This window comes from Mirounga angustirostris, unplaced genomic scaffold (assembly GCF_029215605.1).
Source record: "Mirounga angustirostris isolate CCGP_5_RB_7025 unplaced genomic scaffold, mMirAng1.0.hap1 SCAF_6, whole genome shotgun sequence".
Taxonomy (NCBI): domain Eukaryota; kingdom Metazoa; phylum Chordata; class Mammalia; order Carnivora; family Phocidae; genus Mirounga; species Mirounga angustirostris.
In genome coordinates this window covers 98,200,358-98,226,881 of record NW_026991714.1, presented here as the reverse complement: position 1 = coordinate 98,226,881, position 26,524 = coordinate 98,200,358, and the positions used below count along the sequence as shown (strand labels likewise).

The 26,524-nt window shown below is 36.1% G+C and overlaps 1 protein-coding gene across 8 annotated transcripts in view; it reads left to right on the top strand.

Moving 5' to 3' along the window:
• Positions 1 to 26,524, top strand: part of RUFY2 (RUN and FYVE domain containing 2) — a 44,937-nt gene that overhangs the window by 17,771 nt on the left and 642 nt on the right. For 3 of the 8 annotated variants that reach the window (XM_064594712.1, XM_064594708.1, XM_064594713.1), the window contains exons 8-16: positions 11 to 80; positions 2,272 to 2,373; positions 2,516 to 2,632; positions 3,183 to 3,350; positions 6,021 to 6,118; positions 8,535 to 8,654; positions 15,485 to 15,614; positions 16,200 to 16,294; positions 23,036 to 23,084. In XM_064594712.1, coding sequence (XP_064450782.1) covers positions 11 to 80; positions 2,272 to 2,373; positions 2,516 to 2,632; positions 3,183 to 3,350; positions 6,021 to 6,118; positions 8,535 to 8,654; positions 15,485 to 15,614; positions 16,200 to 16,294; positions 23,036 to 23,084 — 949 coding nt within the window. The other 5 variants (XR_010412458.1, XM_064594710.1, XM_064594711.1 and 2 more) reach the window with 5 other exon arrangements.

Here is a 26,524-nt window from a genome sequence, read left to right as displayed (position 1 = left end):
TTAATTTCAGCAGCACAGTCAGCAGTCTCCATTCAAGAGTTGACTCATTAGAAAAGTCAAATACTAAGCTGATTGAAGAGGTATTGTAACCCAGCCATGGATAGTTGTCTTACACGGACTGAGTATTTTTGATCCTTTTCCATTTTAAGTATGAATACACTAAGTGTGCATGTGCGTGGGTGCACATTTTCATCCTTATGATGGAATATTTGCAATATAGTTATAATTGATGATTATAAGTTCTAGAGAAACCACATTTTCTCAGGTAAATTCTCTGGTAAATCTGTGAGTTGTTTGAGATACTCCTAGAAATGAGCCCCAAAGATGACACTTATACAAGCCCTTCTATGAATAAGCTGTGATTCTCTTTAAAATCTGGATGACCTCTATTTAGTGAATCACCTATAGGTAGAAATTCCCATTAAAATGATACTGTTTGTCTTGTTCCACTATTCAGATTACTTTTCTTTACAAGCACCACTACCTGCTCATGGCCACCCTTTCTCCACCCAACCAAGTATAAACCTCATCCCGTGTGCTTTGGTTTCCTGCGTTGTCAGAGCGCCTATCTGGTGGTCCCAGACTGGAAATTTATCTCTGCTCTCTTTTTAATACTATTTGTAAAGTTGCTTTAGATAAGTTTTTTTTTTTTTTTTTTTAATCCACAGAGTTACTGCTTTCTATTTTCAGAATTATTTAGGCTAGAGGAAGAAATCTGTCATGAGTGCTCTGAACCCTACTTCCTGTGTTAATTAAAATTCTTAATTCTTTTAGAACTGGCCTAATTTTTCCAAACCAGGGAGCACATGATTACTTGCATAACTGCAAATGTATCTTTATTTTGATAGTTTGGGACCGCTTGATAGTGTTCTCTTTTGTTTCGTTTTTTAATTATGGTAAGTGTATTCTTTAATCCCCATCACCTATTTCATCCATCCCACCACCCATCTCCCCTCTGGTAACCATCAGTTTGTTCTCTATAGTTAAGAGTCTGTTTCTTGGTCTCTCTTTCTCTCTCTTTTTTTGACTTCGCTCATGTGTTTCTTAAATTCCACATATGAGTGAGATCATACAGTATTTGTCTTTCTCTGACTTATTTTGCTTAGCATTAAACTCTGTAGCTCTATCCATGTTGTTGCAAATGGCAAGATTTCATTCTTTTTAATGGCTGAATAACATTCCATCCACTCACTACATCTTCTTTATCCATTCATCTATCAGTGAACACTTGGGCCACTTCCATAGTTTGGCTATTGTAAATAATGCTGCAGTGAACAGGGATGCATGTATCTCTTTGAATTAGTGTTTTTGTATTCTGGGGGTAATACCCAGTAGTGCAATTACTGGATTGTAGGGTAGTTCTATTTTTAATTTTTTGAGGAAACTCTATACTGTTTTCCACAGTGACTGCACCAGTTTCTATTTCCACCAATAGTGCACCGAGGGTCCCTTTTTTTTCCCCCACATCCTTGCCAACACCTGTTGTTTCTTGTGTTTCTGATTTTAGCCATTCTGACAGGTAGTCTTTCATTGTAGTTTTAACTTGCATTTCCCTAATGATGAGTGATGTTGAGCATCTTGTCATGTGTCTCTTGGCCATCGGGACCATTTGGTAGTTTGATAGATTGGGACCATTAGAGCTGCTCTCTAGTTTGTGCTTCTTCTTGGCCTTAGGCACACTGTGAAGTTCAAGTTATATCCCTGATGAAGTGTTCAGAAATTTATTTATAAGCCAACATTGGGGATGGTCCCTGCTTTCCTTTCCTGGAATCCCTCTTTTCATTGTAGGCCTCAGAACCAAGCCACTTAGTTTAACTCCGATGGTGAAAAATGTCTCATATTTGTGATGGTCACTCAGTGTTATCTATTTCAGAGGGTGTCCTATTTGGTTATCATGAAGGTCTGTATCACATTTTCAATGATAGCACAGCCTTCTTATAGATTTTTTATCTTTACACAGGTCTTTACAGTCTTATTGTTTCATGATACTTTGTATTCAGAACATACTTAAATCAGATATGCATGATATGTTTTAACTAACAATATATTTTGACTAATAAAAGGAAATACTAGAAATAAGAGTTCAATTTTTTTATTGGTATCTTAGGATACTAGCACATTTTTCTTATGAAAGCTTCTGTAGATGTGAAACATTTGACTAGTTTTAAGCTTTTGTATTCTATTGTTTATAGCGATGATCATAACTTGTAAAGCAAGTATAAGTAAAGGTGTTTAAAATCTTTTTTCTTGTCCCTGTTTCATAATTTTTAGTTAGCAATAGCAAAAAATAATATCATTAAACTCCAAGAAGAAAATCATCAATTACGAAGTGAAAATAAATTGATTTTGATGAAAACACAGCAGCACCTGGAGGTAAGTATGGACTGTTTGCAAACACACAGTCTTGTGTCAGAAATTGCCACTTTTGGGGACTTCTGCATAGACTGGATATTTATTTCTGTGCTGTATTGATAGTAGTGATGACACAGTAAAAAGCTTGATGTTTTCTTCTTAGGTTACCAAAGTGGATGTGGAAACTGAGCTTCAAACATACAAGCATTCTCGGCAGGGGCTGGATGAAATGTACAACGAAGCCAGAAGGCAGCTTCGAGATGAATCTCAGTTAAGACAGGTAGTTTACATTAGCAAAAATAATCATAATAATAATTTACCCTTAAGCATCACTTAAAATCTTTTTTTTAGCTTTATCTTCCTTGCTGTGGGATAGAAATCTCACCCCCTTACAACCCCTTCAGATTCTTTTTTTATCAAGTGTTTTTAAACTGTGTTATAATCTGAAATGAATGGATTGTGACCAGCATTAAAAAAACAAAATAGATGGGGCGCCTGGGTGGCTCAGTCGTTAAGTGTCTGCCTTCAGCTCAGGTCATGATCCCAGGGTCCTGGGATCGAGCCCCACATCTGGCTCCTTGCTCAGGAGGGAGCCTGCTTCTCCCTCTGCCTGTTGCTGCCCCTGCTTGTGCTCTCTTTCTCTCTCTCACATAAATAAATAAATAAAATCCTTAAAAAATAAAAAGACATATACCTAGTGACATGAAGCCATTAAAAAAAAATAGTCTACATAGTGAATAGAAAATTCTTCATGTTGTCATTAACTGTCATGTGTCTGACTTTTGACATCCTGAAGTGGTATGTGAATTGAGGATATGTTGAAATTGCAGGATGTGGAAAATGAGCTAGCGGTACAAGTTAGTATGAAACATGAAATTGAACTTGCCATGAAGTTGTTGGAGAAAGATATCCATGAGAAGCAGGATACTCTGATAGGCCTTCGGCAACAACTAGAGGAAGTTAAAGCAATTAACATAGAAATGTATCAAAAGTTGCAGGTAAGGATCATTTTTTAAAAAAATTTTTATTATAATTATAGTTTGTTAACCTACAGTGGAGTAGAAATCAGTGATTCATCACTTACATACAACACCCAGTGCTCATCATAACAAGTGCCCTCCTTAATACCCATCACCCATCTAGCCCATCCCCCACCCACATCCCTCCCACAACCTTCCGTTTGTTCTCTGTCATTAAGAGTTTCTTATGGTTTCCCTCTTTTTTCTTCCCCCTTCCCATATGTTCATCTGTTTTGTTTCTTAAATTCCACACATGAGTGAAATCATACGGTATTTGTCTTTCTCTAACTTATTTTGCTTAGTGTAATACATTGTAGCTCCATCCATGTCGTTGCAAATGTTAAGATGACCTTCTTTTTGATGGCTGAGTCATATTCCATTTTATATATATATATATATATATATATATATATATATATATATATATATATACACACACACACACATACACACACACATATATATACACACACATATAACACATCTTTATTCATCAGTCAATGGACATTTGGGCTCTTTCCATAGTTATTGTTGATAATGCTGTTATAAACATCAGGGTGCATGTACCCCTTTCAAATCTATATTTTTGTATTCTTTGGGTAAATACCTAGTGGTGCAATTGCTGGATCATAGTGTAGTTCTATTTTTAACTTTTTGAAGAACCTCCATACTGTTTTCCAGAGTGGCTGCACCAGTTTGCATTCCCACCAGCAGTGCAAGGGGTTCCCATTTCTCTGCATCCTTGCCAACACCTGTTGTTTCTTGTGTTAATTTTAGCCATCCTGACAGGTGTGCGGTGGTATCTCATTGTGATTTTGATTTGTATTTCCTGATGATGAGAGATGTTGAGCATCTTTTTATGTGTCTGTTAGCCATCTGGATGTCTTCTTTAGGGAAGTGTCTATTCATGTCTTCTCATTTTGTAACTGGATTATTTTTGGGGGGAGTGTTGAGTTTGATAAGTTCTTTATAGATTTTGGAGGTAAGGCTCATTCTTAAATTCTTAGAATTTCTTGAGTTTAATGTAAATTGAAAATAACTTTTGTATGAAGGATTTGGTTTTTAGCTGTGCTATATTGGTAATAAAAACCAGTGACTTTTTTTCTGTATGGAAGCTTAAGTAGTGTAGCAATGGAATAGGTATCAAAGAATAAACAAATCACCTATCTGAATTTCTTTTTTAATGCCAAAAGGTTAAGTATGAAGATTAAATCTTTTGGGAAAACTCAATCTAAATATGCAGGACATTTCTGTGAATTCTTTATACAGTGTAGTCCTGAGAAAGATTTATTTTTTCTTAAAAAGATTTTATTTATTTGAGAGAGAGAGAGCATGAGCTCGAGGGAGGGGCAGAAGGAGAGGAGAAGCAGACTCCCCGCTGAGTGTGGAGACCAAAATAGGGCCTGACCCAGGACCCTGAGATCATGACCTGAGCTGAAGTCAGACACTTAACCAACTGAGCCACCCAGGTGCCCCTTTAATAATTATTTTTTTAAGATTTTATTTTTTATCTTATTACTTTTTTAAAAAAATTTAAATTTTTTAAAATTTATCAAAATTTAAGATTTAAATATTTAATTTTAAATTTAATTAATAAATTTGATTAATAAATTTAAATGTAAAATTTAAATATTTAAATTTAAATTATTAAAATTTATTAAATTTAAAGTTTAAATTTAAAAATTATTTAAAAATTTAAATTTATTATGTTAATCACCATACATTACATCATTAGTTTTTGATGTCGTGTTCCATGATTCATTGTTTGTGTATAACACCCAGTGCTCCATGCAGAACGTGCCCTCTTTAATACCCATTTGACAGAGACACAGCGAGAGAGGGAACACAAGCAGGGGGAGTGGGAGAGGGAGAAGCAGGCTTCCCCCAGAGCAGGGTGCTTGATGTGGGGCTTGATCCCAGGACCCTGGGACCATGACCTGAGCCAAAGGCATCAGACACTTAACGACTGAGCCACCCAGGTGCCTCAGGATTTTATTTTTTTAAGTAATCCCTACACCCAACATGGGCTCAGATCTACAACCCCAAGATCAGCAGTGTACATGCTTTACCTACTGAGCCAGCCAAGGGCCCTGAGAAAGATTTAGTTTTGACTGAAATGCTTTACTGTAGAGGCACCTGGGTGGCTCAGTTAAGCGTCTGCCTTCAGCTCAGATCATGGTCCCAGAGTCCTGGGATCCAGCCCCATGTGGGGCTCTCTGCTCAGTGGGAGTCTGCTTCTCACTCTCCCTCTGTCCCTCCCTGCTGCTCGTGCTCTCTCTCTCTCAAATAAAAAAATCTTAAAAAAAAAATGCTTTACTATAATAATCGTTACAATTCTCTCATAAAGTGACATCACTGTTTAAGTAGATTTGTTGCCAAAAACTCTTTATTTAATTGGAAAAAAAGCATAGTTTACAAGAGTTTATTCTGTTGTCTTCCAGAAACACTAAAGGCAGTTCTTTTTATTACATTTTAATTGAAGACTAATAGTACTGCTGCTTTATATCATAGGAGTATTTTAACCTACAAATTAGCTCTACTCATTTCAAAGTAAAAATTCCATAGTGAAATGGTATACAAAACTTAAAAATATTCAGGTTTAAAAATCAAAGCCACTATAGTTTTGTTTTTTTTTTCCTTTCTACATAGGGTTCTGAAGATGGCTTGAAAGAAAAAAATGAAATAATTGTCCGACTAGAAGAAAAAACCAATAAAATTACTGCAGCCATGAGGCAGCTGGAGCAAAGGTACAGCATTTTCAGTCTTAGTTTCTTTCTTTCCTTTTTTTCTCCCTTTTCTTTATTCAACTCTGACACCTGCCACAAAAACCATTAGGAAAATTTATTAGGACTTTTTTTTTTTAAGCCCAGCAGGATTTTGCCTTTTTTGTTTTGGTTGTTGCATGGAATCAAGTTGCTTTATAGTAGGCTGAATTCATTTGAATTTGCCATTTTGTGGATTTTCTTAAAAGATTTAATATCGGCAATTTCATGTGGTTCAATCGATGACATAAAACAAATACACAAACAAAAACTTTAAAAAAGTGAAAAACGAACAAAATCTATGGTGGAATTATCCCTGATTGATTTCCATGCATATTGATTGTCATATCCTTTGTCATTCATCATCTCTTTATCTGAAATCAAGCTTTGAGTTGGCAGTTTAGTTGCGTTTCTTTGAGCTAGGACCCTCAACCCAAACCAATAAATAATTTTATTTAAATTGAATTGTTTTGTATTGGCATTTTTCACTTTTATTGTTGGAAAATGTAATGTATTTCCATTGACCTGTCATGTTGGTGTCAACATATGTCTTATCATTGCTTTCTTTGAATCTACTTATGAAAAACATAACTATTAATGCTTTATTGACATGAATATTCTTTTATTGACATCCTCTTTCTTCTTTTTTCTTTTTTGTTTTCTTTATCCCCATTTTTACATTTTGGACATCTTTATTACCTTTCTCTGTCTTTAATTTCTGTCCATTCCATTATGAAGTGACAGTGATTTGTTAACTCAAACTAGGACAATTGCAATGTCATTGGTGAAATATGCCAGCAGTGACACTCAGGACCAGTACAAGCTGGTCAAAGATATATCTTTCTGAAAACCACTTGTATTTAAACAGACTAAAAGAGAGTCGACAATTTTATAATATATTAAATAGAAAATAATTTATGCTATTAAGTATTTGAAAAGGGTATTAAGAACCCTGTCCACTTCTTGATCAGCTGCTGTGGTAATACACTGCCATGAAGCAGAGTGGGTGCACTTGGATTTCCAAAAACACATTCCTCAAACCTTGTGCACAAAGGCTGATTTGAGTATTGACCTTTTGGAGGTCAGGATTTTCAAGTGCAGTTTTATCTTTTTAGCTACTTTTTGATGGAAAATATAAACATTGTTTAAAAATAAGTTAACCCTTTGGTTTCACAGTGTGTTGGCACAAATTTTCCCTCTTGGCCCACTCTTGGCCTAATGGCTTCTTTACTGATTTTTTAATATGTTTTAAAATAGTTTATAACCCAGATTGGCCATTCTCTTGTGCTCTAGCACCTCAGTTTTCCAGTTCCCTTAGCCCTCTTCTGTGATAGCACAACTTCAAGCCCTACCTCACTCTGAGTTTTATTTTAGTTTCTGTAATCTTAGAGAAATACTTGGGTCCCTGTCCCCCTACGTTAATATTTTAAAATTAAATTTCAATTTAGAGATAACTTGAATGTTATTCTCTTTTGCTCAGAAGTGGCATTTATACTTCTCAAATGTGTCAGGTTGCCCCACTGGTATGTTTTTAGGAAGAAAAGAAGAGGCAGTGTTTTCAGCTAGTTGAATAGAAATTTTGCCTGTGATTCCCTACAAGGAGTTAATGTCTCTTTAATACGTGGGAAAAGTTTTCTTATAAAAACATTGAAGTTAAATCTAAGAAATCCTAGATGGGAGGCAGGGAGTGGAGCTAAGCACAGGGAGAAGCAAGACTTACAAATAAAAACAACAAATGAAAATCACATTTTAAGCTAATATTTAAACATCAGTGATGAACAAAAATGATCTCTAGAGAATGTTGCCAACTAATACTATATTCTTTCGAATCTTAACATACACACAACACACACACACACACACACACAGCTTTCGTCATAATGTAGTAAATGCATAAAGATCCTACAGGGAGGACTTGGCTGTTCAAAATAATTGCAGGTCTTTGCTCTTGGCCTTGTAGCACACTTGATTCCTGGCATACACATCCTAACATAATAAATAACAATGTGGCTTCTTCACCTAGTGTAGACGTAAATACTGTGCTTTACATGGTTTTGTAAAAAGGCAGTAACACACCCATTATACTTTCGAAGTTAATTCATTCTGCTCTACGTAAGTGGTAAAGGCTGTATTGCTTTGCATTGTTAATTATGAACAAGAAATAAAATAAATTTGAAGATAGTATTCTGGGCATATTATATGTTATATTGAAAAAAAATCACATAACAATTTCTAGACATTGTGTGGCTCTTTCACGTTTGAGTTTGTGAGTTTCCCCCCAAACTTTGTTTTCATTTAGAAATGTTTCTATTTCCCCATTTTTCTTTTATTTGTCTTCTTCACCCTTTTACACCCTAGTTCTAGCCTCAGTTTTACCCAAAGTTGATTTGAATTACACCAGATTGCAGCAAGCAGAGAAGGCGCAAATGGAAGCTGAAGATGAAGACAAGAAATATCTACAAGAGTGTCAGAGTAAATCCGACAATCTGCAGAAACAAATCTCCCAAAAGGAGAAACAGCTGTGAGTATTTCACTCTTGGAAATAAGTACTTGTATTAACATAATTCCCACCCCTTCTTTTTTGCACATAATGGTAGGATACCTATATTTTCCTTTAGTTAATGATGCCAGCTAGATTATGGAGTTCTCCTTGAGAAATAAAAAAAAATTAGAAAACATAATTGATAAAACTTGTGTTTTTTTGTCCCCTTATTGTTTTCAGAGCATTTCAATTATCTTGTTACCTTGCTCAAGGAGAATTTTATTCTTTCTGCTGGTATATAAAAGCAGATGGCCATTATATTTCTAGGTACTGAGTGTAATATGCCTTTGTAACTGAAAGGGACTTATCAAAGAATAAGAAGTTTTTTGAGAACATTTTTATTAATACTTCATATGACAGATCTATATATCTATTACCAGCTAAGAATGATGTCCATATACGTCATTGGACTGAAAAAGGCAAGTTGCAGACAGTATGTGAGGTATAATCCCATTTTTTAATAAAATTAAAACTGTGCATATGTGCATATTTACATATATATATAAAGAGAGAAAAGAGTTTAAACAATACAGATTCTGGGGAATGATTATCTTAGGGGAGTGATGGCAGATTGGCAGGGGTATTTTAGTTTTTACTTTATTAAACATCAGTATTTTCCCCCAGTCAATATGTGCTACTTTTGTTATTAAAATAAAGCAACAATAGAAAATAGTTATGTATTATGTTTAACAGATCATTAAACAAGACTACATGCCATTTATGATGTATAACTTGCTAAGCTGCCTTGAGATCCACTGGCTGAGGTGACATTAAACTCCTCTCAATTTTTGCTAATTTTCTAATAGTTCTGTCAATTATTGAGAGGGGATTTGTTGAATATCCCAACTTTAATTGTGGATTTGTGTATTTCTACTTTTAGTTCTAATGGTTTTTGCTTCTTGTATACTGAAGTTCTGTTGTTTGGTGCCTACACATTTAGGATTGCTGTATCTTTTTGGTGAATTGACCTTTTTATCAACATAATATGCTTCTTTATCTCTGGTAATTTTCTTTATCAGATGTTAATAGAGCTACTTCTTTCTTTTGATTAATATTGTCATGTAATAAAACATTAACATTCACACTTTTCGGTCTTTAAACTTTCAGCCTAATCTTTATTATCATCATCAGTATATTTGAAGAAAGTTTCTTATAGTTCATATTTTTTTAATCTGTTCTGACAATTTCTTAATGATATATTTAGTCCATTTACATTTAGTGTAATTGTTGATATGAGAGCTTAAGTTGCGTTTTATTGTTTTTTTGTTGTTTTGTTTTTCATTCCTTTATTTCTTTTTTCCTGCCTTCCTATGGATTACTTGAATATTATTTAGAATTCCTTTTTGATTTATCTATAGTGTTTTTGAGTGTATCTCTTCATATAGATTTTCTAATGATTGCTGAAGATACTGTCTTATATATTTGCAACTTTTCAGTTTATTGGTGCCAACATTTTACTACTTTGAATGAAGTGTGGAAGCCTTACTTCCACTTAGATCTTTTTACTCTCTCCCTTTTATAACATAATTGACTTAAATATTTTCTCTGCGCAAACCATATCAGACAATATTAGAAAGTTTTTTTTTTAATATAAACTAAGTCCATTATTGAGTTTGAACTCATGACTCTGAGATCAAGAGTTGCATGCTTTATGGCTGAGCCAGCCATGTGCCCCCACATCAGACAGTATTATAGTTTGTCCTTCAAACATTAAACATAATTTAGAAAACTTTATTGTTCTTTCATCATTCCTGAAATTCCAAGTTTTCTTCTGTATCTGAAGAACTTTTTTTGTGTTTCTTTTAGGGTAGGTCTGTTGGCAACAAATTCTCTTATTTATTTTTTTTCATCTGAGGTCTTGATTTCACCTTCATTTCTGAAAGATATTTTCAGAATATCCTTAGAATTCTGAGTTGACAGTTCTTTTCTTTCAGCACTTGAAAAGTGTTGTACCACTTTCTTTTGGTTTTCATAGTTTCTGATGAAAAATACTGTCATTTGAATTCTGTTCCTCTACCCAAGATTATTTCTTTGGATTTATCCTCTTTAGGCTTTGGTCAGCTTCTTGAATCTTTATCTTTACCAAATTTGGAAAATTTTCAGCTTTTTTTCTAGATATTTTTCCCAGCTCTTTTTTTTTTTTTTTTTTAAGATTTATTCACTTTAGGAACACCTGGGTGGCTCAGTCAGTTAAGCATTTGCCTTCGGCTTGGGTCATGATCCCAGGGTTCTGGGATTGAGCCCCGTATTGGGCTCCCTGCTCAGCAGGAAGCTTGCTTCTCCCTCTCCCTCTGCCCCTCCTTCCCACTCATTCTCTCTCTCTCTCTCTCTCAAAGAAATAAAATCTTATTTAAAAAAAAAAATACTTATTCAATTTAGAGAAAGAAAGGGAGTGGGGACAGAAGGAAGTAGGAGAAGGGAGAATCCTAAGCAGACTCCTTGCTGTGAGCATGGAGCCTGACACGGTGCTTGATCTCATAACCCTGAAATCATGACCGGAGCCGAAATCAAGAGTCGGATGCTTAACTGACTGAGCTTCCTAGGCTCCCAAGCTCCCCTCTCTTCTCTGGAATTCTGATAACCTTGAATATTAGATTTTTTTAAAAAATAGTCCTAAAGGTCTCTGACACTTTTTTTTCCCCCAGTCTTTTTTGTCTCTTGTTCAGATTGGGTAATTTCTATTGTAGTGTTGTCTTTTTTTTTTAAGTAGGCTCTGTGCCTAATGTGGGGCTTGAACTCACAACCCTGAGATCAAGAGTCACATGAGTCTACTAACTGACCCAGCCAGGTGCCCCTCTGTTGTAGTGTTTTGAAATTCATTCTTTCATCATCTTCATTCTCCTACTGAGCCCATTTAGTGAGGTTATTGTATATTTCCTTTTGACTATATTTCCTTCCTCTCTCTCTTTCTTTTTTACTTGTCTATGTCCGTACCACCCTGAATGTGCCCAATCTCGTCTGATCTTTTTTGCTAAAACTTACTATTTTGTTTCAAGTGTGTTCTTAATTGGTCATAGCATTTTTATGATGACTGCTTTAAAATTCTTATCTAGTCAGAATTACCTGACATGTTGGCATCTATTTTTTCTCATCCAAGTTAAGATTTTTCTTGGGTCTTGGTATGACAAGTGTTTTTCAGTTGCATTCTGGACATATTGAGAATTATGTTATGAGACTACATCTTATTTAAATTTTAGCAGCTCTCCACTGAAACCACACCAGCAGGGGAATATAGATGCTGACTCCTCTCTTTCTCTTTTTTTAAGATTTCTTTATTTATTTTAGAGTGCAAGCAGGAGGCACAAGGGCAGAGGGACGGGGAGAGAGAATCCCAAGCAGACACCACACTGAGCATGGAGCCAGATGCAGGGCTCAATTCCATGACCCCAAGATCATGACCTGAGCCAAACCAAGAGTCAGACACTTAACAGACTGAGCCACCAAGGTGCCCCAACACTGACTCTTTATACCAAGTGGGGATAGTAGAATCCTAGAACCATTCTGGATGGGATGGAGAAGGGTGCCTAACTACTGGGCAGGGATTGAAATCTGTGCTTTCCACTCAGTCTCTACTGACACTGTGGAAAAGAGGAGTGGTGCCTTGTTACTCTCAAGTAGGAGCGGAAGTCCAGGGTTCTGCCTTGGTCTCTGCTGACACCATTCTGGAAGAGAGGTAGAGGTACCTCATTTCAGTGGGCAGGGGTAGAAATCTAGGCTTCTCATGTGGCTTTCACTGACCTGGGGAGGGTGAGAAATACCTTATTGATGTGGGGTTAAAAGTCCAGGTTCTCAATGTGGTCTCCATAAGAGGGTGCTGGGCAGTAGTGAAAGTCCAGGCTTGCCACTTGGACTTCTCTGATATTACCACTTTGGGGATTGGGAGAGACACTTTATTATTGCCAGTGTCGGATGGCAATCTAAGCTCCCCGTTTGGCCTTTGCTAACAGTGGTTGAGGGCCTATGGCTTTTTCTCTGAGTTTTTTTGTTTTTTGTTTTGCTGCAGTAGGGCATTTATTGTCAAAAAGGTTTCTATCAATTCTAGGCTACCTTTTCCCAGTTCTTTAGCAAGAGAGAGCAGGCTTTTCTTTGGACTTTTTTTTTTTTTTCTGTATCCATTACAGATATTGGACTTCTTCAACACCCACTCTGAGCTATACAGGAGGCAAAAAGAGGCCTCAGGGAACTCCTCACCATGTTATTCTTTGTCTTCTGGGGTTCCTGTTGCTATGGGGCTAACCTAGTTAATAAGTCTTGGATACAACTCTAGAGAGAAGATGTTTGTTTCTGCTAAAACCATGAAAATAATTTTGTCTCTCAGTTGGTGCCATTTTGGTAGAGCATGAACATGTGAACAGTTTGGAGATCAGGGAATCCCTGATGGCTCAGAAAAATTGTAACGGTTTCTGTAGAAAGGGGCAGCTGGGACTCTGTTCAAGAAAAACAATTACCATTTTTCTCTCCTAAAATGGAAATAACTTTATTGATTTCTTTTTTTTTTTTTTTTTTTTTTTTTTTTAAAGATTTTATTTATTTGAGAGAGAGACAATGAGATAGAGAGAGCATGAGAGGGGGGAGGGTCAGAGGGAGAAGCAGACTCCCCGCCGAGCAGGGAGCCCGACGCGGGACTCGATCCCGGGACTCCAGGATCATGACCTGAGCCGAAGGCAGTCGCTTAACCGACTGAGCCACCCAGGCGCCCCTATTGATTTCTGACTTTGAAAATATTACATGCTGTTGGAAAATGTAGGAAAATGTGAAGAAAATAAAAATTAGAGATAGTTGTTTTGTTTTTTTTTTTACATTTTGATGAATATCCCTTTTTTTGGTATACATAGATGTTTTTTATGTATTTTAGAAAGAGGATATACTACATGCTTTTTAGTATCTTGTTTATTGCATGTGCTATGTCATGGGCAATGTATCATATCAATTAATACACCATTGTATCAGTTAATCTAAAGGAATCCTTTAGCCTGAAAAATTGTGCTTTATCGTTTGAGTTTTTATCTTTGATTATTGGTGGGATCCTTTTGTATTTCCTTATTTTATGAATTGCCAGTTCTTATCTACTTTTTCCCTTGGAGTGTTCAGCTTATTAATATTTACTTGTAAGAGTTATTTATTTACTCTGGGTATCTCACATACACTGAAATATTTTCTAAATTTACTGTTTTTAAACTTTGTTCATAGTGGTTTTTTAATTTAGACATTTTAAAGTTTTTTAAAGATTTTTAATTTTTTTTAAAATTTATTTATTTGACAGAGAGTGAGACAGTGAGAGAGGGCACACAAGCAGAGGGAGTGGGAGAGGGAGAAGCAGGCTTCCCACAGAGCAGGGAGCCCGATGCGGGGCTCGATCCCAGGACCCTGGGATCATGACCTGAGCCGAAGGCAGATGCTTAACGACTGAGCCCCCCAGGCGCCCCTAGACATTTTGAAGTTTTAAATAGTTTTTCCTTTTTTTTCCTTTATGGTTTCTGCCTCTTGTGGTCAATGTGTATTTTGACAATATATTTATAATAACTTAAAAATATTTTTCCTTTGCTTTTTCACTTTTTTTTTCTGATTCTGGATGATGAGGCCACTCAAGGCACTCCATACTTTGGTTACTTCAGTTTTAGTAACATATACCTGTCTCTGTATTCCTTTTGAATTTGTAGTGAAATAGTATTTATCAACAATTTGTAAATTCCATTTAGGGGTATCTCTTCTCTTCAACCTGAATTATAAAATCTAAAATTTACTTCACAGAAAAATAATATGGCTATAGATAGAAATGCTAACTTTATGAGGAAACAAAAGTAATCAAAATATCAACACAAGAGTATTAAAATGATATATTGTGAAAGTCTCAATATTATATATTGATATTAAAATTTAAAGTATTAGAGGGCACCTGGGTGGCTCAGTTGGTTAAGCATCTGCCTTTGGCTCAGGTCATGATCCCAGGGTCCTGGGATCGAGCCCCGCATCGGGCTCCCTGCTTCCTGGGAAGCCTGCTTCTCCCTCTTCCACTCCCCCTGCTTGTGTTCCTCTCTGTGTCTCTCTCTGTCAAATAAATAAATAAAATCTTAAAAAATAAAATAAAATTTAAAGTATTAGAGATTGTAGCATTATTTGTTTATGCCTCATCTGTTATACCTACTTATGAGCAATAATTTTCAAAATGATTTCTCTTTGGTATCCTAAAGTGTAGGAATTTGATTACTTTTGTTTTGCCGGATAGCACCTGTTAGAATGATGATGTTAGCGCTTTCGAATGTGAATTGGCATTTCCAGGCTGTATGAGTTTTCCTCTTGGCGTCTCTTGGGCTTAACTCTGTCCTGTAAGCAATCTGTAAAGTACCAGGGTTGATTTTTCTGTGACTAATGTTTAATTGGTTTAGTGGTTGCTGTAATTCTTATATCAGAACAATAGTTAGTTGTAAAATTTTGTACATGGCACAGAAATGTAAATAATTAAAACTTCACATTTTTCTCCTTTGTTTTATTCCCCCAAGATACAACCAGTTTTAATAGTGTGGTATACCCTTCAAGGCATTTTATATGCTCATATGGCATTTATGTACACAGAATTTAAAAATGACATAAATTATTGTTTAGGAAGGAGTTTTTGTGGTTGGCAAATATATTGATATGTTGGGATCAGAAAACCTGGTGCTGCTGAACTTGTTTACAAAAAATATTTATGAAAGAAAATACCTGAAGAAATGCACAAAAGTGAAAATAATCAAAAAGATGGTGTTATTGAAGAAAGACAACTGTCATGTGAGAAATAGCACTAAGCTTCTGTGTGTTTGTCATTCAAGGGTGCAGCTGGAAACTGATTTGAAGATTGAGAAGGAATGGAGGCAGACTTTGCAGGAAGATCTTCAAAAGGAGAAAGATGCCTTATCTCATCTTAGAAATGAGACCCAACAAATCATTAGTCTTAAAAAAGTAAATGGTGGTAAAACTTTAAAAATTATATCTTTGAAAACTAAGTTACTTAAAAAGAGAAATCATAATTTATATTTATACCAAAGAGACAGAATATACTGGTCATCTTTAAAAATACCAGTAAGAAGGGGTGACTCTTTGGGGTCGTGAGTTCAGGCCCCACATTGGGTGGAGAGTTTACTTTAAAAAAACAAACCATGGGGCGCCTGGGTAGCTCAATCGGTTGAGCATCTGACTCTTGGTTTCAGCTCAGGTCATGATCTCAGGGTCGTGGGATTGAGCCCTGAGCCTTGTGTTGGGCTCCGTGCTCACTGGGGAGTCTGCTTGAGATTCTTTCTTTCCTTCTGGCCCTCCCCCCCTCAAATAAATAAATAAATCTTAAAAGAAAAGAAAACCAGTAAGGAGATTAAATGAATGGGAAATAGGTGATAGTTGATGGAACAGCTATGAAAGAGCTTGGACATAGAGTTCTGTTTTTTATAAAAAGCTAAAGGATATATGTTCCTAATTATTGGTATGTATACAATGGGGAGTTTTTTGTTTATTTCTTTTAAATTGCATTTTCTGTCTTTTATTGTTTTGAAGGAGTTCCTTAATATCCAGGATGAAAATCAGCAGTTGAAAAAAATATATCATGAACAGGAGCAAGCTCTTGAAGAACTTGGCAACAAACTTAGCGAGTAATTTCTCTTTTTTCCTTCATCTATATAGTCATTGACATTTATAAAGGTAGGAGTGTGCCAAACCAAGTAGGCAGAAGAGTTTAAATATAGAAAAAAAATATATAAACTATTAAAATCAAAACCAAAAACCTTAAAGGTAAACATGCAAGACTGGATTGGAGCGATTTTGTTAAAAGTTAGGTTCAGTTTAATACATTTTAACTTTAAATGCTTTCCAGTAGATGAAAGTTAAGACTCTTGTTTCATTTCTTCAAATTAGAGAATTCAGAAGTTCATTTAATATATTTTCCCCAGAGCAACAGAAACCAAATTTCCAAAATACCTGGAGAGATCATTTTCAGACTGTTTTGAGAAGGAGCCAACATTGTGAGAAGTGGAGAGTTTTATGCTCGAGTTGGGGCTTAACTCCATACAGTGTGGTTGGTTCTTTGCAGCCAAGTGTTACTGGGTTGCTAGAAAGACCAGAAGAAGTAGTGTTCTGTCTTTCTCACCTTCCTCCTTGTTCCATGTGGTCTGTGTTTTGGGTTAGCAGCTTCATCTTTGTGCCCTGATTGAACATATTGCCAAGTATCTGGGATAAGCCTCGGAAGGTTTAATTTAGTATTGAATGTATCACTGCCATGTTAAAAAAAAAAAAACCACCAAAAAAGAGAAAAGTAAAAGAAAGCTATAGTGCCCATAATCTTATCACCTGTATAAACCCCTTTGGTGTTTTATGTGGTTAAAAATTCAAATAGCACAATTTCCTCCCTCTCCCAAGTATCAATCCTCAAAGTTAGTGAGCCTTAGTGAACCTCATAACAAATTTATATGTGAATATCTCATCATATATCTTTAGTCATATATGTACGTATATATCATTTGTAACAAACAATAGAAATTGTAACTGGAAAGGAGACTTCATTGCTAAAGATGAAGTTCCATTAAGAAATCTTGAGACCAATTTCTAAGGCCATAGGAGAGTAGTTCACTAAAACCACAAAAGGAAATACTAGTTCTCAAAAAGATAAAGCTGTTGGGGTGCCTGTCTGGCCCAGTTAGTAGAACATGTGACTCTTGATCTTGGGGTCATGAGTTTGAACTCCACATTCGGGGTAGAGTTGCCTTTAAAAAAGAAAAGATAAAGCTATTTTTGTTTCTATAAATTCAAAGAACAATTTACATTGTGAGTCTAATAAGCAAGATTTCAATTCTAATCTGGCATTCACCTAATGAGCACTTTGACCTAGACCCTATGCTAAGTGCTTATTACCTTATTTCTCATTTATTCATTTGACAAATACTAAGCTTGTATTACGTGCCAGGCAGTATTCCAAGTGCCAAGGACTCAGCAATGCACAATCCCCACAACAAAAATAATATTTACATTTAAGATCATAAAGGTTTAATATTAAAACAGATTAGAATAGTAAAAGGGGAATGTGTATATTACCTTCCACCCATCTCCCACGCAGTGCTAAAAACTGTATAGTTTATTAAAGGCATAATCATTTTAATGTTTAGATAGCTGAATTCACTTTTTAAATTTTATTTAAGTTCAAATTAATTAACATATAGTGTAGTATTACGATTTCAAGAGTAGAATTTAGTGATTCATTACTTTACATATAACACCCAGTGCTCATCCTAGTAAGTGCCCTCCTTAATCCCCATCACCCATTTGGCCCCCCCCCACCCCCCAGCAGCCCTCAGTTTGTTCTCTTAACTATAGAGTCTCTTATGGTTTGCCTCCCTCTCAGTTCTTATTTTTACCTCCCTTCCCCTTTGTACATCTGTTTGTTTTCTTAAATTCCACATACGAGTGAAATCATATGATATTTGTCTTTCTCTGACTTATTTCACTTAGCATGATACCCTCTGATTCCTCACTTTTTTTTTTTTTTAAGATTTTAAGTAATCTCTATACCCAGTGTGGAGCTCGAACCTACAACCCTGAGATCAAGAGTTGCACGCTCAGGGTACCTGGGTGGCTCATTTGGTTAAGCATTCATCTCTTGATCTTGGCTCCGGTTTTGATCTCAGGATCATGAGTTCAAGCCCTGCATTGAGTAGGCCTAGCATGGAGCCTACTTAAAGAGTCGCATGTTCTACCAACTGAGCCAACCAGGCACCTCTGAATTCACTTTTTTCCCCTTTTTCCTTTAGTCTAGTTCATTGTTTCTCAATTTTTGGTTTGCATGAAAATTACTGCTCAAGGTTGGACATACTCAACAATCTATACTGAACTTTATGGGCTATTTAAGGAATTTTCAAGGGTTATTTTGACTAAGTTTTTTTTTTTTATTAAGTTTTTTTATACATGCCTACCTCCTCTGTAACTACTGTATGCATGTTCTTCTGAAGTTTGTGAGTTTGTTTTTTTTACTTAAGAATATGTTAGAACAGGTTTTTCCAAATCAGTACATCAAGATGTTCCATAGGATGGGTGTGCTATAATTTAAACTTTCTAATTTTTTTTCTTTTATAAATGATAATGCTGTGAAATCCTTGTATGCTTGTGTTGATATATCTTGATACACTTTTTTTAAATTTAATTTTTATTTATTTAAAAAAAATTTTTTTTAATTCTTATGTTAATCCCCATACATTACATCATTAGTTTTAGATGAAGTGTTCCATGATTCATTGTTTGTGCATAACACCCAGTGCTCCATGCAGAATGTGCCCTCCTCAATACCCACCACCAGGCTAACCCATCCTCCCACCCCCCTCCCCTCTAGAACCCTCAGTTTGTTTTTCAGAGTCCATCGTCTCTCATGGTTCGTCTACCCCTCCGATTTCCCCCGCTTCATTCTTCCCCTCCTGCTACCTTCTTCTTTTTTTTTTTTTCTTAACATATTATCTTGATACACTTTAATGAATATATCTGAAGAGTAGGTTCCTAAAGGTGATTGCTGGGCCAAAAAGAATGTGCTTTAAAAAAATTCTGGTAGGGTCAAATTCTCCTCTATCTCCAATATTAGACCCCTTCAATATTTCCAATATTAGTAGGAGAGAATGTTTTTGCCCGTCTGATAGTTGAAAATCTTACTGTTTTGATTTGTATTTCGTTAACCATAAGCACAGTTGAGCATCTATATTTATCTCTTTAAGTAATCTCTATGCCCAACGTGGGGCTCAAACCCACAACCCTGAGATCAAGTGTTGGATGCTCCACGGATGGAGCCAGCCAGGTGCCCCTGAACGTCTATATTTATTTGTTTTCCATTTGTATTTATAGTTTACTGCCTGTTCATATCCTGTGCATATTTTTGGTTGCTCATCTTTTTCTTAGGGGATTTTAAAAATTGTATACATTGTACATCTTCTGTTTGTCTTTTGTCTTTTTACTTCATTTTTGATATGTTTTTTCCTTGTTAATCTTTGAATTGTTATGGCACAGATTTATTAGTTTTCATCTGCTGTTTCTGGGGCCATAGTCTCTAAGACATGGATTGGACCAGCTTTGAGTCAGAACTCCTTTTATCCTTTTCTTTCTTTCTCCTCCCCCGCCCCCCTTTTATCCTTTCTTAACCGTAGTCCTCTTGAGTGGTGAGAATAATTTATCAGGGCTAGAGGAGAGACAGCGGCCCCTGTGAGGTTTTCCATACCACACCAGGTTATCTGTGAAAGACTTTTATTCTTCCTCTTCATCCTCCGGCTCCTGTGATTATAAGCTATCGGGTTCCTCCCTAATACACAGGGTGATGAATATCTTTTTAAAAATTTGTTGATGAGGAGGGACTGAGGTTGGATCAGTACTTTTTAATCTTTGCTTCTAATTTACCAGAAGCCTTTAGGCTTTATATAGTCCATTTGGGTATTATTTAAAATGCAGAGTGGGAGGATAAAGGTCATTTGGAATAATATGAACCATATTTAATTTTATTAAAAGGGAAAATACAGGTTTCAGAAAGAACCATGCAAGACTGTGTTTTCAAGTTATGATTAAACTTAAAAATTAGTATTCATTAGTATCACAGGAATAAGTATTCCTCTACCATTTACTAGTTTTGTGACTTAGGGTTATTTAACATCTTTAAGCCCAGTTCCACATTTGTAAAATGGAGTGTTATAAAATCCCCAAAGGGTTCTTTTTCTAATTGAGAATAAGCATGTGAAAACCCCTAGCACAGTACCTTTGCTTATCACAACCAGAGTATCAGTTTTCTTGTCAGATGAGGTTGGATGTGAAAATTACTTTCTAGTGCTCACTTTCTGAACCTGTGATTTTAAATGTAAATGATTAATTTTAATTAGAAAAGTACTTTCACTAATGAAGCATTTGATCTTACTGATTTCTTATTAAAGGATTCTTAAAAAGAATTTTTGATAAATTTTGAAAGGTTTTAAATGTTATTCTGAATAAATTGTAGAGACGAATTAGGATTAAACAAAATGAAAGTGAGCTGTTCACATTTGAAGAAAATGTGGAACATGAAATATTAGGATGGAATATTCAAGGAAGAGAATCTAAACTAATATGTCTGTATTATAATGACTGGGTTTAAAATATGTGAAGGATGATAACCAGCTTTTTTCTTATCCTCATCAAGGCTTAAATTCCAAGAAGAAGAATTTTTAGTTTAGAAAAATAAATTTCCAGGACTCTTCCAAATGTAGTTTTCTGTAAAAGATATTCTTTCCATGTAAAGAAAATCACAGATTTTTTTTTTCTTTCCTCAAAGCAGAGGTTTCAGGATTATCAGAGGCTGTATCATTTATGGGTGTTTTTCCTATGGTGTCAGAATCGATTGTATCACATTTATTATAGCCTCATGTTTTATCTTGGCCCTTCCCTATGCTGTTTTCATGCCATGGTCAAATATTTTACACAATTAAATATTTCTAAAAGCTAATTAAAAGGAACGATACGGACCTCTGTTTCCTTCCTACCGAGAGGAGATGTTCTGGCACATTGTGTTTACTGGCCCTGGAACTGCTGCTCCTTTCTTTAGCTTAGTTTGGCAACTCGTCTCAGAGGGGGCGATATTTCCAGTGTCCGTATTTGTGAATAAAGGCATTTTAACCAGAAATATAGCAACGCCAGTGAATTTCCATAACGATCTTTATAGCAAATGCCATTAAGCTACTTTTATTCCATGTTCAGGTTTTCTGTGTAGCAGTTACTGCTTTGGCTCTTACTCCCCCCCGCGTCAGTTTTCTTCAGGCACATTTTGTAGATGTGAATTTAGCCAAGAAAATTTTAGTATTGTGTTTGTATTTTTAATCTGTGTAGTTTTACATTGATTATTTCCACGGTAGAAGTATGTGAACCGGATAAAAAACTAACATTTTGGGGTTTTTTTTTTGGTCTTGGAACAAGGAGCGCTTGTAGTATGAAGCAGTTTCCTACTGTTCTGCCTCAGGAGCAGAGACTTGATGTACCTTTTGATCCACTAATTTCATTTTTAAGTTGTTTTCCTAAGAAAAATAATACAAATATTTTGGTCACTCCAATTTTAATGAACAATTTTTGTGGCGAGAAATTTGAAATAAGTTGAAAGTTCAGCAGTAGATAATTATATAAACTACTTTATATTTTTCATTGTTTATCATGTAACCATTTTACCATAATGATGTGGCAGATACTTAATGACAAGTCAGTAGCTCTCAGCCTTTCAGGATATATTAATACCTGAAAAGAGCTGTTTATGGAAAACTATATAAATGATGACTCCATTTAAAATATACACATACTCGGGGGGATGGCGTAACTGGGTGATTGGCATTAAGGAGGCAGATGATGTAATGAGCACTGGGTGTTATATAAGACGGCTGAATCACTGATCTCTACCTCTGAAACCAGTAATACACTATGTTAAATAATTGAATTTAAATTTAAAATATACACATATCATCAACATGTAGATTATCCTCTCTGGGTAGTAGGATCACAGATAATTATTGCTATTTATAATCTGCGTGTTCATTAACATGTATTTTCAAAAGGTGAAAAGTATCACAATTCTCTTTTCCTTAATATTCCCACTCTTACCATTCTTTTGCTTCTGGTAGAGAAACGGGTGTATAACGGCTAGCATGGGCTTTAACGTCACAAAGACCAGGGTTTGCATCCTGGCTTCCCCAGTTACTACCTCTGTGACCTGTTGCGAGTGATGAAACCTCATTAGGCCTCACTTTATTGATATTGATTGATTGATCTTTAAAATAGGTGAGTTTTTTGGGGCGCCTGGGTGGCTCAGTCGTTAGGCGTCTGCCTTCAGCTCAGGTCATGGTCCCAGGGTCCTGGGATCGAGCCCCGATCGGGCTCCCTGCTCAGTGGGAAGCCTGCTTCTCCCTCTCCCACTCCCCTGCTTGTGTTCCCTCTCTTGCTGTGTTTCTCTCTGTCAAATAAATAAAATCTTTAAAAAAAAAAGTTTTAAAATAGGTTTTTTTGTTTTTTTGTTTTTTTCAAGATTAAATGAGCATATACATGCAAAGGTCATATAGCATGAAGTCTGGCGCACTGTGAGCCCACAGTAAATGACAGCGTTTACTGATATTGTCACAACCGCATGAAAATGCCAGTATTCTTTTGTTAAAGCAATTTTTAAATTTAAAAAGGATATTTTTGCTTAGGACATTTAGAGAATATAGGGAAATATAAAATATAATCCCACTAGTCAAAGAAGATCATTAGAATCCTGTAGTATATACAGTTTTATATCCTATGAAAAACCAATACCTTAATGAATTGCTAGATGTTCTATATGTAATATATTTACTGAAACATGGACCCATTTGTAATCTTTTCAGATCAAAACTTAAAATAGAAGATATAAAAGAAGCCAACAAAGCATTGCAGGTGAGTAGAAAGTGTTTTCCTCAAGTAGGAAAGTAGAGATATATGTGAGTCCCCACTAGAAGGTAAAGCCTATATAAACCTGAGGTGCTGAGTCCCAGGATGTATAGAGGCAGAAGCACCGAACAGGGAGCTGGGATGATGGGGATCCAGCTCCTCCCTGTTACGCCTCTAGAAGCAGTCAGTAATCATACTGGAAATGACCTTGGAGAGAACTTTGTCTACCTTCCTACAAAGCATGGCCTGATGGAGTGAAACTGCCTTTGAGAGTCCTTGAGTCCCTGTGCTGGTCTGTTAGTAGTTTTGACCATCAAGAAGTTCCCTCTTCATGGAGTTTGTTCCCTCTTCTGAATGGCTTCTGAAACACGCAGAGGATTTTGCACAGGGTTTCTTTGAATACTGAGGTTAATATGTGTGAAAAGTGATTAGTACAGTGGTTCAGTGTATGGTTCTGAATGCGTCTGGAGGCAAGAATCCCTTCTACAACATAGGAGGAAATAGTCTCTCTGTGAGTAGTTCAGTGAGATTACTTTCTACCACACAGCTTCCCATTCTGTTTTTTTAGCGAAGTGTTACATGAAAGTAATTTAAAAAGTCAAGTAGTGCTAGAAAGAATTAAAAAAAGTAGTAGTCTCCTGTTCTTCACCCCCTTGTCCCTCATCCACCCTAGCTCCTGCCACCTGAAGGAGGCAACTTCCGATTCTTTTAGTCGTTCCTTCTGGCTTTACCCCCCATTTCTAAATAATAGGCAGTATATATTATTCACTCATTTATTTAAGACCTATTTTAGACCTATCTGTATAGCCTGGTTAACATGGTGGATGAGGAGTTTTGCCCACTCTCACCCTGGTCTGTTTGCTCTTCATTGTCCACCCAATATAATTAAAAGTTTTCATGGAATTCATTTACTATATATTCTTTGACTATTTAAATATTGCTCTTTGCTGGGCCATGTAGTTTGTTGTGATTATATTTTCTTTCTTGAACTATTTCTTTTTTCTTCTGGTGTTAATAATTGCCTTTCCCCTGAAACTAAAAATATACTATATGTTAACTAAATTGAATTTTAAAAAATTTTAAAAAAAGTTTTGTTGAATTAGAGCATTTGAGTTTTCTTATACCTTCAAACACCTTTATAATATGCTTTTTTCTTTTTTTTTTTTTAAGATTTTATTTAGGGACACCTTGGTGGCTCAGTCGGTTAAGCGTCTGCCTTCGGCTCAGGTCATGATCCCAGGGTCCTGGCATTGAGCCCCATGTCGGGCTCCCTGCTCAGTGGGCAGCTTTCTTCACCCTCTGCCTGTCCCTCCCCCTGCTCGTGCCCTCTCTCTCCCTCTCTCTGACAAATAAAATCTAAAAAAAAAAAAAAAAGATTTATTTATTTGAGAGAGAGGGTGTGATAATGGGGGAGGGGTAGGCAGAGGGAAAGAGACGAGCAGACTCCACACTGAACACTCGGGGCTCAACGCAGGGCTCCATCATGACTTAAGCTGAAACCAAGAGTTGGATGCTCCACTGACTGAGCCACCCAGCCACCCCACCCCTAACATGGTTGCTTGCTTGCTTGATTTATTTTTTATTTGTATTTATTTTTTTCCCCTAACATGCTTCTTGATTAAAGTTTTTCCCATGTTGAGGTGCCTGGGTGGCTTAGTTAAGTGTCTGCCTTTGGCTCAGGTCATGATCCTGGGGTCCTGGGATTGAGTCCCACGTTGGGCTCCCTTTTCAGTGGGGAGTCTGCTTCTCCCTCTGCCCTTCACCCTGCTTGTGCTCTCTCTTGCTCAAGCTCTCTCAAATAAATAAAATTAAAAAAAAAAAAAGTTTTTCCCATGGCAAAATGAATCAGGTAATTATTTCGTTTGTTCTTTTTTCCTTGGAGTCATCCCTCATGGAGTTCTTTGCTCTCCTGCTTCAGTCTGGTCACCCCTGTCCTGACATTTTCCTTTGCTGCCATTCTTAGAATTCCTTTTATCCTTCTCATATGTTAGGGTTCCTGTTACCTAAAAGGGTTCCTGAACCCTTTAAGTTCTTTCTTGGTTTGCTCCCTTGTTTTGGGAAATGCATCCCTTGGTAGCTTCCTGGAAAATGCTGAGTTGAAAAGATAAAGGTTTTAAGAATTTGTGCATCTGTGTATATGCCTTTTATTTTGCTCTCACATTTTTTTTGGATGGGTAGGGATGTCTGCCCAACTGTCATTATTTAAGCTCTGTAAAATTTTCATTATGAAACATACCATGTATATAACTGTATAAATACAACTTAACGCTAGCACAGGGCGCCTGGGTGGCTCAGTTGGTTAACTGTCTGCCTTCAGCTCAGGTCATGATCCCATGGCTTGGCAGGAAGCAAAGCTGCTTCCATTAGGCTTTTGGACATTTGGGAAGTCGCTTTACTTGTGTGTCTGATATGAGCTGTCCAGGTTTTTTTTCCCCTCTAGCTTACTTTATTGTAAGAATAAAATAGTATATGTATACATGTAATACATATACAGTATATATGTTAACTGTTATTGGTAAGGCTTCTGGTCAACAGGTTATTAAATATAAAGTTTTGGGAGGAATCAAGAGTTATATGCAGATTTTTGTCGATGTGGAGTTCGGCACCCCTAACCCCCAGTTGTTCAAGGGTCAGCTGTACTTGGTTCTTCGGCAGCAGCAACGTGGCTTAGTCATGTGATGAGGTTAATCAGAAACATTGAAGACTGTTCCTTCACCTGGGTCTTCTCATATAAAACTGGCGTCATTTAACAAAACTGCTTTTGTAGGGAAAAAAGTGTTCCTAGCCAGGATCTTAGATGGGTTAAGAATGGGTCAATTTAGAAATTTCAGGTGTCACACTCTCACCTGTTAATAACTTACAATACATATGTTTTCTACTCATCTACACAGTAGCCATTACATTTGTTATAGAATTTAAGGGAAATTAATAGCCATGTAAGACTTAAGGTGAAGTCTCCTCTAAAATAATGAATTCTAACATCTGATTTCCAAATTCTCTTCAAATTTTAAGGACTTACTGTGGTATATGGTATACATAATGCCAAACTCACATGCATTTCATAGTGAAAATGTATCCTTAAATTTTGTTGGACTAGATAATCGCTAAGGCTCTTTATTCCTTAAAGAAAATTCCCATTAATTTTTAAACATTTTATAATGGAAATGTCCAAACATAAACAATTGTACAGAGAAAAATTAACCCATTACCCAGTTTGAATATTTAACAGTATATGGCCTATCTTGTATTTATAGTCAACCCCTATCCCTTCCTCCTCATCCAGATTATTTTGAAGCGAATCCCACACTTATTCTCCAGCTATTTCAGTAGCTCTTAAAGGACTCATTTCCAAGTCCTCTCTCTCTCTATTCCTACAAGATGTTCTTGGTTGAAAATGTTTTCACATGTAGTTTTTAAAGTGTTAACAATTTGAGCATTAATATTCG